Below are 13,365 nucleotides of genomic sequence, written 5' to 3'. Positions count from 1 at the left end.
TAGCTGCTGAGGGTGGAACAAAGCAATTAAAAACAGTTGGATGTTTTTTTTTGTTTTAAAAGATTGTATTTTAAATGCTTATTATCATGCGTGTGTAAAATCCCAACTTTAAGTATATTAAAACATTTTTTACAAAAAGTACAATATATTGAGTGTGAGATTAAAGAAGCACAGAGGCCTGCAGCGATTAAAAAAACATAAACGCTACGACTGGGCGACAAAATAAAATGCCACTATTTTTTGACGAGACACCTCGATATCTATACCATAACAATACTGTAGCGATGACTGCTGGTACACAATGAGATCTGTAATCAATAATCATCAGTAATGTGTCAGCTATATAATGACTGAGTGGGTAAGGACAAGTATTGAAATGCATGCATGTGCTGTCGGAATGAATGGAAAAATTGATTCCCAACTGGGAAAATTCATGTCAATGCCCTCTCGGGTCGGAACAACAACTCAGAAAGTCTGAGAGAATGTTGAGTTTCATGTGACACTGAAACACGGTGGACAAAGGAAACACTGGGTTGAGTCATGTACTGTATAGTCAGTGTATTGGTTCCTTTGCTGCTCCTCGTCACTAAAATACTGGAAACAGCTGTCAGTGTGTTGTTTAAACCTCACCCTGCGTTAGAATACCCATCCTACCATACTATTACTTACACAGTGTATAATGTATGTACACCGCAGATCAACGACGAAATGATCCTTTATCCTTAAATTAGAGCTTCTTTCACAATAAGAGCTGAGTTTCTGTTTACTGAGCACTTTAAATGTTTTCAGGCATCCAAAGACGGAAACTAAAATAACACAGATTTGTATCTTCTATAGAAGAACTGACTAATACAACACACAATAATCTGAGATGGAAAGTACCTGAGCACCTTTTAACGCACTTTACTCCGTTAATCAAAGAGTATGGTCTAGACCTGCTCAATCTGACAGTGTCGTGGGATGACTTTGGTTTGTGAATGATGCTATACAAATAGATATAAAAATAAAGACTGATTGATTAATTGATTGATTATTATGTTTTCCCAATGGCACACAATAAATGGCACTTCACTGATATCACGTAAATATGAAACAATGACTTTTTTTCCTTTATATACTAAAAGTAAAACAGTATGATCATTAAATTTAAATGTAGGACTTTTACAAGTATTTCTGCATTGTCATATAATCAGATTGACTTCAGTAAAGGCTACTGGTAAAACAACCCCCTCCTCCCAGACCCACCTCTTCTTGATCAGGTCCAGGGCGGAGCCGATGAGGCCGTCCTTCATCTTGTAGATCTTGGCTCCGTAGCTGGACAGGTCTGTCCCCTCCAGAAGGAGTGCCGGGCAGCAGCTGGAGGGACGGTCCCAGTTCTCCCTGCTGGGCGGGAAGGGGACCGACCCAGCTGGCTCTAGGCTGCTTCTCCTCCGCCTGCTGCTCCCATCCTCTCCCCACGCAGCGGAGGCTTTCTCCGGGGCGGAGCTGGCCAGGGGCTGCAGGGGTGAGCGAGGAGACGGGCCTGTGCGGATTGGAGATAATGTGCTGCTGATGGAGGGGGAGGAGGAGGTTTTACAGGGAGGTCTCTCTGAGGAGGTGTCACCACGGCTGCATGTCCTTTCACCTCTGCTCATGTCTCCCGCCACCTCCACCGAGTCTTCTTGCTGCTCTGTGTGTCCTCCACTGGCATTAGTCTGAGGGACAGTCCGGTCAGGAGGAGCGTTGCTACCGTCTGATGTTCCTGCTTCCTGTGGCAGCTCAGGTGCTCCAGACGCCACAGAACCGGCTGTGGACTCTTTGCTCTGCTCTCCCTCCTTCTGCCTCATCCTCTTAAACTCCTCAAACGTGGGGATGTGAAGGCGTCCCACAGGAGGCCTGCAGCGCTCCGATGCAGAATCACTCTGGTTACCTGTGATGTTGTCAGTGGTGTAGGACGTCTTCACCACTCTGGGGCTGGACGGGGAGCTGCTCACAGCCAGGTTGGGACTGCTGTTCTGGCGCCGGAGCTGCAGGCGCCTCAGAACCTCCTGCTTGATCTCCTCGGGGCTGGTGAGGCGCATCGTGCACAGCTGCCTGGACCCATTCACATGATGCATACCCTCCCGCTCAATGGGAGCAGCACCTGGGTTCACCTGAGGCCGCAGTGGGAGGGGCTTCAGAGGCTCAACGGATGACCGTGCACTCTGGAGGCGGAGTTTCTCCCTCAGGCCCTTCCTTGCGTCCCATTCGTCGACACCACCTGGAAACAGCAGCTGAGGGAAGAGCGGCAGGTCCTTCCTGGGAAGCCCATGTCTGGGGTAAAAGGCCAGGCTCTCTGGGTTGGGTACCAGTCCGTGAGCCCCCACCACAGCTCCATCAGGAGGCCCGCCACACCAGTTGGTACTGGAGGTGTAGCGTAAAATAAACTCACTGTCCACGCTCCTGTAGGGGGCAGCACTGAACGCACACAGGCCAGGATCTGCCATGTTGTTCCAATTCAGGTTCTCCATACTCCTGTAAGGCCTGCTGCCGTTACTCCCTGTGTGGTTGCAGGAGCCCGGGGCCGGCCCGTCACCTGACCCCAGCCCCAGAGTCTCCTGCCTGCTGGAGCAGTACCTCAGCCCCAGGTTAGTGAGCAGAGTGCTGCTGTTACACCGAGCCATGAGCGGGTAGGGAGGCCCCTGGAGGCCCGGGTAGTGAGGGACGCCGGGTCTGTGTCGCGGGAAGGAGGACAGGGAGTCAGGGGAGAGGGGGAGGTTGGCGATGCAGGGCTCCATGTCAATGACGAGGTCGAGGGGAGAGGCGCAGCCAGCAGGAGAGCCGGCAGAGGCGATGACGGAGGAGGTGGAGGGGTAGTCACATGGTGGAGGAGGCTTTACGTCAGGCATGGCTGAAGGCTGAGAGGGCGGCCCTCAGACATCCAGTCAGCAGCGATGAAGATCTGCAGCCTGTGGACACACAGAGACACAAACATATGATCAGATCAGAGATGTGAAGCGGTCATGGAGACAACAGCTGAGACAAATTCATGTTTGTTAGACTCAGTCTGAGCAGTGGTTTGTTTTACATATAAAAATGAACAGTAAGCCTTTGAACTTGATTGACTTGAGCTGTCAAGTTTGTGAACAGTGAATATACTGTTGATTCTGCATTGATTGCAATGTATATTACTTTATTATGGCATGTTACCACAGTCCAAGTGCAAAACTTATGGATCACTTGATGTCCATGCTGATGGATACCACAACCCGTATGCATTGCCCTGCCCTTAACTTACTCTCCACAGATGTCATGTTTGAAGAGGAACAGTGTCAGATCAGATGGACACTTCCTAGATTCATTTGTGCATCATTTCATGCACCTTCATTTAATGAACAAGCTGCAGAAACAGATGGAGACGTAGTATTGAAGTATGTTCACTATATTTCAGACTTGTGATCCTGAACAAAGACACGAACAGCTTGGGTTGGAAGTAGAGCTGCAACAGTTAGTCAAGTAATTCATTAGGAAATTAGTTGCCATGGCAACTCTTTTGATAATTCGTGAGGAGTTCGTCAATGTCAAACACTGTCTGGGTCCAGCTTCTTAGATGTGAGGATCTCTTTTCTTCTTTCCGTTGTCATTTCTGACAGTAAATGAAGAATGAATGAATGAAAACTTGAAGATGTTATGTTGAGTTCTGGGAAAGGGCATTTTAAAAATAATTTCTTTACATTTTAAAGACTAAACGTTGTAACGAATAATCTTGAAAACGATCAGCAGATGAATCAACAATATAAATGATCATTAGTTGTATCTCCAGTTAAAGTTACTTCATTTTGACTTCTGATTTGATCTGATCCTGAATCTGACGGTTGGGGTAAAGAAGATCTAAAGTCTAAAAAACCCATGTTCTGCTATCTTAAGCTGAAAAAATGTTCAAAATGACCTTGAAGGAATAATATTGTGATAACAGAATCATATCATGTTTTTGTTGTTGTCTTATTAATGTTTCTAAGCTATCTATATTTAAAAAACAGGTCACACCACATAACATACATTGTTTTGGTGAAGGTTCTCAGTGGTCCAGGTCATGGTAGTTCTAGGTGCTGTATCATAGGCTACCGGACTCGTTTCAGTTTCAATTTCTACATTGTTGTGACATGAAACAATATATATAATCTGAAGGGTAATATTGTGATATTGATTTCAACAAAACCACTTTCCCCCTCTGTTATCTGACTGTTTGAAGCCTGATAGCACAGCTCATATCACTGAATCCACAGATCAGGCTGTGACCATGTGACAGATCTGTTTTAGGTCCTGGTCTTGGTATTAGCATTAGGTCTGGACACAGAGGCAGCGTCTCTGAAGCATGCTTCCTTCAGCACAATAATCAGATTCATTTATAGAAACGGCTCCCCGTCCGCCCCCTCCGGCTTCTTCTTCTTTCTCTGCAGCAGAATAATAATGGAAGGATTACTGCCCGGCTTGTCAGGCTATTAAAACATGAGATTGAGAGACAGATACAGCGAGACAGACAGTGCAGGAGGAGGAGGAGAGTGAGCGCTGGTGAAAGAGACAAAGATGAGACAGGGAGAGGAAATGAGTGTGACGCTGAGACAAGCTGTGAGCTGAGGGGACAGTAATGAAGATAACGGTTGGGCCCGCTCGGCTCTTTCCTTCACATTAATCACACAGCAGTTGTAGATTAGCCAGAAGCCGAGAGAGCCGGCAACAAGGTACTGCCGCTCTCTCTCTCTCTCTCTCCGTCCCCCCCCCCCTCTATCTCTCTATCTTTGTAATGAGTACAAATGTCGACCGTCCAACGCCTATCATCAGTATCTCATACCTAACCCTAACCCTAACCCTATGTGACAGTCAGCAGAGCAGGGTTAGGCCTGTGATTATGACTATGATTATGACTATGATTATGAAACAGGGACTCAGAGGGCTCATCCCCCATGCATTAGGTGAATAATCAAATCCAAATCATCTTTGGACTCAAACACTCCCTGACGCCAGAGCACAGACAGGACCGCCACGCTCCTCTGCAGCTCCGCAGTAATGGATAAATCTCCATCCCTCACCCTGCTGGGAGGTAAGCAAGGCGGCGTCGCAGTTAATCAGTAACTCCAACACAACAAGCACACAGGACTGATTTGTTGGCTGGATGCTGGAAAACTGAAAGTGGGAACATCAATCTGTTGATCAGAAGGGAATTTACCACCGTTTTCTCTTTTTATAAAGGACGTCTTTAAAGGATGGGGCTGGAGACACTTTGTATTTTCATCATTGTCAACAAATCAAATGAAAAGACCAAAACCAGCTATGAACTCCTGTAACTGATGGGTTTTGTCTTCATATCTGAGAGCTGCACTGCTGACAGACTGATACGTGCATCATACTGCATGTAGCTGTTTACATGGATATTATTTCATATATTTCTTTATCGTGATTTTGTCTTCTCGTCAAATTTGTCAGACATTATTTAACAGTATGTAATGAAATCATTTTGTCTCGTTTTTATAGGCTAACATCAGGTGTGCCTAAACAGCAACTTAATGGGGGGCCGACGGCTCAAAGCAAGTACCTTGTTGTGTTGTATTGTGTTGTGTTGTGTTGTGTTGCGTTATTAGGATGCAGAATGGAACTGTGATCCCAAGCTCACTTAATTGACTGACTTCCTGCTCAAGGTGACATTCTGTCCTCGGTGTTCAGATGGGAATAATGATTAATTAGGGATCATACATATTTCATGATCATTTTTACCTCACAAAAACTAAAACAGCATTTTTTTTTTTCATTAAAAACATCTAGTGGGCAACTTAAACCTGCTGGCGGACCGTGGGCCCCACGTTTGGCCTCGCTGGTCTACATGGACTGATCATATGGATAAAATCTGTCATTCTGTTTGGATAATTACAAGAGTCTGTAGTTCCTTTTCTTGGATCTTCTTTCAAAAAAAAAAAAAGGTACGGATAAAAAATAAAACAGGACTGTCAGTTTTGGGTTGATATAGTGGATTAAATACCAGGCGACGAGTCTGTGATGCCATGCTACAGTGTTTGCCCTGTGAGGCTGCCCCCTTTTCCGGCGGTGGTTCAGGTGCCAGTTCGGAGCCAGTGCCTACTCTTGAACCAATTCTAGAACTGCTGACATCACGGGCAGTGGGCTGAGGTATCCTGAGCAAGGATCAACCTAAACTGTCTAGTGTAGCGTGTTCTGACTGACAAACAAAAGATTTGACCCCTTTTCACTGATTAAAGCAACAGTGGTCTGAGGATCAGTCATGTCTGGATGTGTTCCTGCAAAGCCAGGAGTAACAGTTATGTAGAGTCGGTGTAGTCCGCCGTATTTGTTCCTAACAATGCTGGGAAACCCGGGACGTATACAGTGAATGATGTCACTGTACCGTGGCTCTCATGCCCGTGGAAAACAAACCGGTTCTTAAAAGGTTCACAGGTTGAACCAGCTCGGAACCAGCACTTGGTTGACTTGTGGAGAGAGGGCACAACGGTGCTAAAACACTAACATAAGTATGCTAACAAGCTCACAGTGACAATATTAACATGCTGATAATATTCAGGTCATGTTTACCATCTTGATTTAGTGTGTTAGCATGTTAGCTAATAAGCACTAAACACAAAGGACAGCAGAGGCAAAAACCAAATTCATGAAACATTTAAAAGAAGTCAGAGGTGTTATACCTGACACTGAGGGGAGCGGCGGGCTGACTGATATTAATGAGCTCATATGAGCAGCGGCCTCATGGAATATATCATCTGTGTGTCCATTATTATCTGTGTGCTGCTGGAGAAAGCGCTCAGTTTATAACCATTATAACACCCTGAGGTTATAACTTTTCTCTTTGCTCTCCCTGAAGAAAGATTTAAAAATCTATGATCAGTTTTTCATTTTGACGACTTTTGACAAGCACGTGGCCTCCGCATTCTTTTAACAACAAGCACACATAGAGTACGTGTGTGCGCATAGTTCTGTTTGGAGAAAAAGAGGCTGGTCTGTAGACTTTGCGTTTAATTATCATGAGTGTGTGTGTGAACAGCAGGCAGCGTGCAGCTCAGCAGGCCGGGGCCGCTCTCCCTCTCTGGTTGAATTACTGCCAGCATAAAGGCTCTCTGGAGGTCCGCTCCCTCTCTGCTCCCTCTGTCACGGGAGCTAACTGAGGAATAACTCATCCCGACCAGCGGGACAGTAAATCAGCCACCATGTCCCAGCATGCACAGGGGCTGGTTCCTCCAGATATGATGGCATGAGTGCGTGAAGAAGACAGGAAGTAAATCATTCATGCAATCAGACTCACCGTCAGAGTCGCTGCATTATTAAAAACACGTGCGTCAACCTCCATCTCGACAAGTCATTGTAGTATCGAGCCCTGTCTGTGCGCTCCTCGTGATTTAGACGAGACCCTTTCGTTCAAATGATGTGAAGTCTTTGTGATACGGTATGCGATGACATTTTAGATAAAATAATGCCCTTCCATCTTTATGATAACAGCTTATGTTTGTCCAGTTCCTGTTTCAAAAATGACGGTTCCTCCAGCGCAAAAAGTCAGGACCATACAGAAACTGGCTTCCCAGTTTTGTCTGCACAGGGACGGCGTTTAAATAAAGAAACATGAAACACAGAGTCTGACCTCGACCCCGTCCATCACCTTCGGGATGAACTGTGATCAGTGCTGGCACTCACTAATGCTGCTGTGGCTGAATGGGAGCAGCCAAGAACAAAACCTGCTCCTCCTGACACCGGAGGAGTGGAGGATGTCATAGTGGCAGATTGGTGATCATGGTCCAGCAGTCCACATACTTTTGCCTGTGTATTGTATTTTGTCTAAACAAGAATAAAAAATATATATATATATAGATGGGCCGAGATTATTTCACTTACAGCAGCATTCTTTAAACAAGTAGCTGGGGACAACCTGAAAGACGTCACATGGCTCCATACAGCTCGTCTGCTGTGATTCAAGTCTCACTTTTCGCTTCGCAGCTACAGCGAAGAGTTCAGTGTAGAAGAAGGGCGTACATAACGTCTTTGGTACAGGATGTTTTATTGCAATTCGATAAAAATGTTAAAATACACAAGATTGACCGTGTTCCAGATTAAGAGATTACACACTAAAGCATCCCACAACGAGAAACCTTCATATTTTCTTTGATGTTTTTTGTAGAGTTTCTATAGTAATCCTGTATGTGCATGTGTACATGACTGTTTACATGTATGTGTGAGTCAGTGTCTGTTGCTATCGGCTCATCTCCCCTCCTCTCCGACTCGCCCGAGGTTACCTAACAGCAGCATCGCGTTGCAGAGATCAGGCTTGGAAACAAATCCTCAGATTGCAACCAGCGGTTCCTGCAGCTGCTGGCGGCGTGCTGCCACGTCTTCCAAACTTACCCCATTTTAATCAAGCTTCTGCGCTGCTCCTCTCCTCCTGCGGGTCATTGGCTCGGATCCCAAAGTGCCCCGCCTCCTCTCCTCAGTCTCCTCTCAGGATGGAAACCTGTGCGGAGTTTCCACCGAGCCAGACAGACGAGGCCCTGAGCGACGAGTAAAGAGAGAGAGAGAAAGGAGGAAAAAGCAGATCAATCATTGAGTTTTCTAAACATAACAACAAACCAGTGGGATGCTCCGCCAGGAGCTGCTGCTCTTCACCCCGCTGAACTACAGACGGGAGCCTCACATGTATTCTGATACTGTAAAACAAACCGTGTCCTATTTTCACAGATTGAATTAGATGTTGAGTCAATTACATAATTAGTGTTTCTCTGTCAGGAGGCAGAAGCAGATGACACACATCGCACCAACAGCCTGCGTACAGTACGCGCGTGTGTGTGTGTGTGTGTGTGTGTGTGTGTGTGGATCAGTCAATGGTTCAACAGCCTGCTGCTGATAATTCTCTGTCATACTTACAATAACACACATGTCCTTCATATAATCATTCTGATTCATTTACAGATATTATGAGTGAGGGAGGAAACTGCTGGTGCTGCCCACAGACCACACAGGAGACGGAGACGCTCTGAAGCTACAGTATATCTCATTCACATTAATGAAAACATAGAACATGAATTAGACACGTGTCTTTGTCAAACGGATAATGAAATTGAACGAAACAATCAAAAAAATCTGGTGCAATGTGTGTAATGTGCTTTGTTGGTGTCAAATAAATGCACTGACTCATCTGTTAAGAGACAGTAATCAAAATATATATCAGTATGATTCGTCCCTCTCCAACAACAAATAAATTCAACACAATAAAAGACAGCAGCAGTGAAACACCTTGAAGCAGAGTTCAACGAATTAATGACAGTTTCCTGCAAACAGACCGACGTCGACACATTAAAGCTCAGTGTCGCATTACATTTCAAAATGTAAATATGTCATTTTACACAACAAAGAATAAAAGTAGAGCGATAAATGACACAAATTCCAAACATAACTGCTCAGCAGACTGAACATGATGTAGGCCAACAACAAAAGAGACTCTGAGCACCAGAGGAGCGGCTCAAAGACACGACTCAGCCTGCGGGACCATGAATACTCAGTAAAACAAAGAGACTGACCCCCACCTCAAACGCGGCTGCATCCACCACCTCACATCTTCAGCCACACGATGACAAACCAAACGTTGCCATTCAGAGCTCAGGTCACATGTTCTGTGACGTTACCACCCCCTCTCCTTCCCTCCCTCCCTCCCCCTGCGGGATGCTGGGATGCAGAGTGCTGTGGCTGCACCATCTGAAGCTTTGACAAGTGGCTGTCACTTAGAACTGAGCCCCCTCCACCCTCTCCTCCATCCCAGGAGTGCTGATGACTGACAGGACTTCTGGAGGATCCTCCTTTTTCCCATGCAGCCTGCTGCTCCTCCTCTGCACAAACAATGCCTCTGACTTCATTCACTTTCTGCAGATTTCAAACAGATTTTCAGCCTCTGAAATATTATTCAGTATCTTCAGCTGCTCTGCGCTCACTGGGAGAATAACCCCGCTCTGACAATCCCACTGAAACTGATAGGCTTTTCTCACAGGGAATGAGAAATTCGCTATCGGCGCTGACTGAAGAGGCCGACTTATTTATTTCATTTTCTCTCTTTTTATCCGGCGAGCTTTAAAACCACTGAGCCAATCCCCTGCAGCCGTTGTGGCCCGTTTCATTCATCCCCTCCTGATGGCCGCTTCACAACCTCCTAAACTATGCACAAGTGTTTCTTAGCCTAGCACACTGTGCACGCTGTCTCATAACTCATCTGTGTGTGTGTGTGTGTGTGTGTGTGTGTTTGTGAGAGTGTGTGTCTGTGTGTGTGTGTGTAGTCTGAATGTCTTTTAGATCCTCTGTAGTTATACAGCAGAAGAGGTGATAATAATGTGCTCTGCAGTTTCTGACACCTTCAGTGTTCCCTGCAGACATGCAGGCTCATGCCTCCGTCTGCCTGCTCCAGCTGTGGTGTGTGTGTGTGTGTGTGTGTGTGTGTGTGTGTGTGAGTGTGTGAGTGTGTGCGTGTGTGTGTGTGTGTGTGTGTGTGTGAGAGAGAGAGAGAGAAAGAGAGACATCATTGTATGTGTTTTGCCTGAAAAAGTCATCACTTTTTCATCTTTATAATGTATATCATTTCATGCTGTGCTTCCATAAAGCAGATAAATAAACAGTGAGCGTGTTCTGCTCTTTGTTACCAGAATCATCCACAAACATCCTGATCCATGAGTTCAAACAGCGGTCAAAAGAATCCAGCATCGAGAGACATAAGGAAAAGAATACTGTAGGTGGTACTGTCAGTGTTCTTATGAAATATGCAGAAACATGAACAGTCAGTTCGAACTGCAGATTCATTTAAATTCTGATGGATTGTTGCATTCATGTGCAGTAACAAGAATTGTAAAAATGACCTCCCTTTGATTCCACGGCATCATAAACACAGTTCAGACCTCCACAAATAAACAATGACTTGCAGCAAACTATGAATAAATGAATAATATTAGCAGTTAGCATTTTGCCATGTCCGGCTCATTCGTCTAAATGTCTGAGTGTGTCAGTTTTTTAAATTGGTTTTCAGGTAAATGTCTGAAATCAGGTGCGCGGTTACAAAGAGCATTTTTTGTACTACGATATAAAAAATAAGTCATTAAATGGCCCACAATTGAATTATAAAGCTCTTACGTGTTTTGCTAACAAGTGTCTCATTGAGACTACGGAGGTTGTCGCGGACATTGTTTAAAACATGCAGTGTCCGTGTCTTTAAGAGTACTTGGTGCGAAACAGCCATCTGAAGGGAGAAGAGAGCCTTGGATCTTTGTTTTATAACTGTGTTTCCTGTGTTCTGTGATTATATATTTCATTTTGAATATGTAACATTAGAACTTGTTTCCCAGTGGTCTAAATGATGAACTTCTTGATCTGACACCATGAGGTGGGCTGTTCTGTAACATTCAGATGAGATGTACAATCCTAGTGACATCTTCTACAGTGTATTTCTCCCATTTTTTCTCCGCAAGTAATTCTTCATCATGTGGTCGTCTCATGTTATTTTTTGACATTATCAGCCTCTTCATAGCCTACATTTATATACATACTGGCTTTACAAGACTGTCTAGATGTCTGATGATGATATGTCGGATTGAGTTTGAGTGTTTTCATTCAGTAACAGGAATTAATTGATCCAGGTTTGTCTGAGTGAGTGATGTCTGTCTGCAATGTGACGTGATTGGTCCACGTGGGTCTACAAACCTATTCAAGATGGTCTCCTCCAGCGTGCAAGATAACCTGATGAAGGTCTGAGTATTTTCTGATTTTGTCGGTCGGTTGTCGGTTTTCTCCTACGCACCTGTCGAACCACAGGTGTGCAATAGCTGCACTCTGGAGAACTGTGTTCTCCACCAGAGAGCGTTTTGTTTGAAAACCCAGACTCTCTGGTTACACTTTCAGTTTTAAAGTCCAAATACATGACGTGACCTAACCTTGTTCATAACAGAAAACAAGTGAATTAACAACCAGAGCTCTCCATGTGTCTGCAGTCTGTAAAGGACTCAGCATAACAGGAGGTCTGTCAGGTGGCCCGGTGGTTTGACGTGACAATATTCGAACGCCTTTAAAAACCAGCGTGGCATGAAGTTCACCTCCAGCTGATGTGAGGCGGTGCTCAGCGGGTGTCTGAATGTGAAGCTCTGTGCTGCCAGTGAGTGAAAGGAGGGCTAACATAAGCACAGCTGGACGGCACAGCAGGAGAGTGACAAAAGATCACGGTGAGGCTGCAGAGGATACCCCGTCAGACACACCGTCCACAGCGTCAGACACACCGTCAGACACACCGTCCACAGCGTCAGACACACCGTCAGACACACCGTCCACAGCGTCAGACACACCGTCAGACACACCGTCCACAGCGTCAGACACACCGTCCACAGCGTCAGACACACCTTCAGACACACCGTCCACAGCATCAGACACACCGTCCACAGCGTCAGACACACCGTCCACAGCGTCAGACACACCGTCAGACACACTGTCCACAGCGTCAGACACACCGTCAGACACACCGTCCACAGCGTCAGACACACCGTCCACAGCGTCAGACACACCGTCAGACACACTGTCCACAGCGTCAGACACACCGTCAGACACACCGTCAGACACACCGTCCACAGCGTCAGACACACCGTCAGACACACCGTCCACAGCGTCAGACACACCGTCAGACACACCGTCCACACCGTCAGACACACCGTCAGACACACCGTCCACACCGTCAGACACACCGTCAGACACACCGTCCACAGCGCCAGACACACCGTCAGACACACCGTCCACAGCGTCAGACACACCGTCAGACACACCGTCCACAGCGCCAGACACACCGTCCACAGCGTCAGACACACCGTCCACAGCGCCGTCCACAGCGTCAGACACGCCACCACACACTGTCAGACACACCATCAGATACACACATTTTCTGTCCACAATAGCCAGAGGTTTTCAAACTCAAAAATTTAGCTTTTGTAAGGGTTCTCCTGAGGGGCTGAATGTGAAAATGCCAGCCTCGACAGCTTCTGACATAAGCCTGCTCAGTCATGGCTGGGCGCTGTGAGGCAGACAAGTTAAGAGGACAGCTTTTGGGTAACTGATCATTCCTTGTGTTTACAATGTAAACATCTTGTCCAGAGGAGACAGATGACTTGAAAGAGGAGCAGAAGAATCCATCTATGTCAAAATGGAACGACAGTCTCCAGAGGAGAACAGAGGAGGTGTCCTGTGACATTACGTATCACCCTACTACAGTGCAGTGCTGAGTTCCCTCCCCAGACAGCTTAGCAGTCATTCACACTGGGCTCACCTAGCCCTAGCAACCACATGAAGGACATCAACGATCCACAAGTGGCCCTAACGACTCTGAAT

At 46.1% G+C, this 13,365-nt stretch overlaps 2 protein-coding genes across 5 annotated transcripts in view; one reads left to right on the top strand and one right to left on the bottom strand.

Annotated features, from left to right (window-relative positions):
• Window positions 1-13,365, bottom strand: part of arhgef49 (Rho guanine nucleotide exchange factor 49) — a 67,887-nt gene that overhangs the window by 15,483 nt on the left and 39,039 nt on the right. For 3 of the 4 annotated variants that reach the window (XM_030428403.1, XM_030428406.1, XM_030428404.1), the window contains 2 exons: window positions 8,374-8,516; window positions 1,246-2,927 (listed from right to left, as the gene is read on the bottom strand). In XM_030428403.1, coding sequence (XP_030284263.1) covers window positions 1,246-2,867 — 1,622 coding nt within the window. In that variant the 5' untranslated portion in view covers window positions 2,868-2,927; window positions 8,374-8,516. Of the gene's footprint in view, window positions 1-1,245; window positions 2,928-8,373; window positions 8,517-9,548; window positions 9,605-13,365 lie in introns of those variants that run through there. The other variant, XM_030428405.1, reaches the window with a different exon arrangement.
• On the top strand, window positions 5,026-13,057 carry LOC115588144 (putative protein TPRXL). The gene is made up of 2 exons (XM_030428529.1): window positions 5,026-5,059; window positions 12,150-13,057. Exons 1-2 carry the CDS (start codon window positions 5,026-5,028, stop codon window positions 13,055-13,057), a joined length of 942 nt encoding a protein of 313 aa, XP_030284389.1.

Source organism: Sparus aurata, chromosome 9 (genome assembly GCF_900880675.1).
Source record: "Sparus aurata chromosome 9, fSpaAur1.1, whole genome shotgun sequence".
Classification (NCBI taxonomy): domain Eukaryota; kingdom Metazoa; phylum Chordata; class Actinopteri; order Spariformes; family Sparidae; genus Sparus; species Sparus aurata.
Note: the sequence above shows the minus strand (reverse complement) of the source record. Positions and strands in the feature narration are given on the sequence as shown.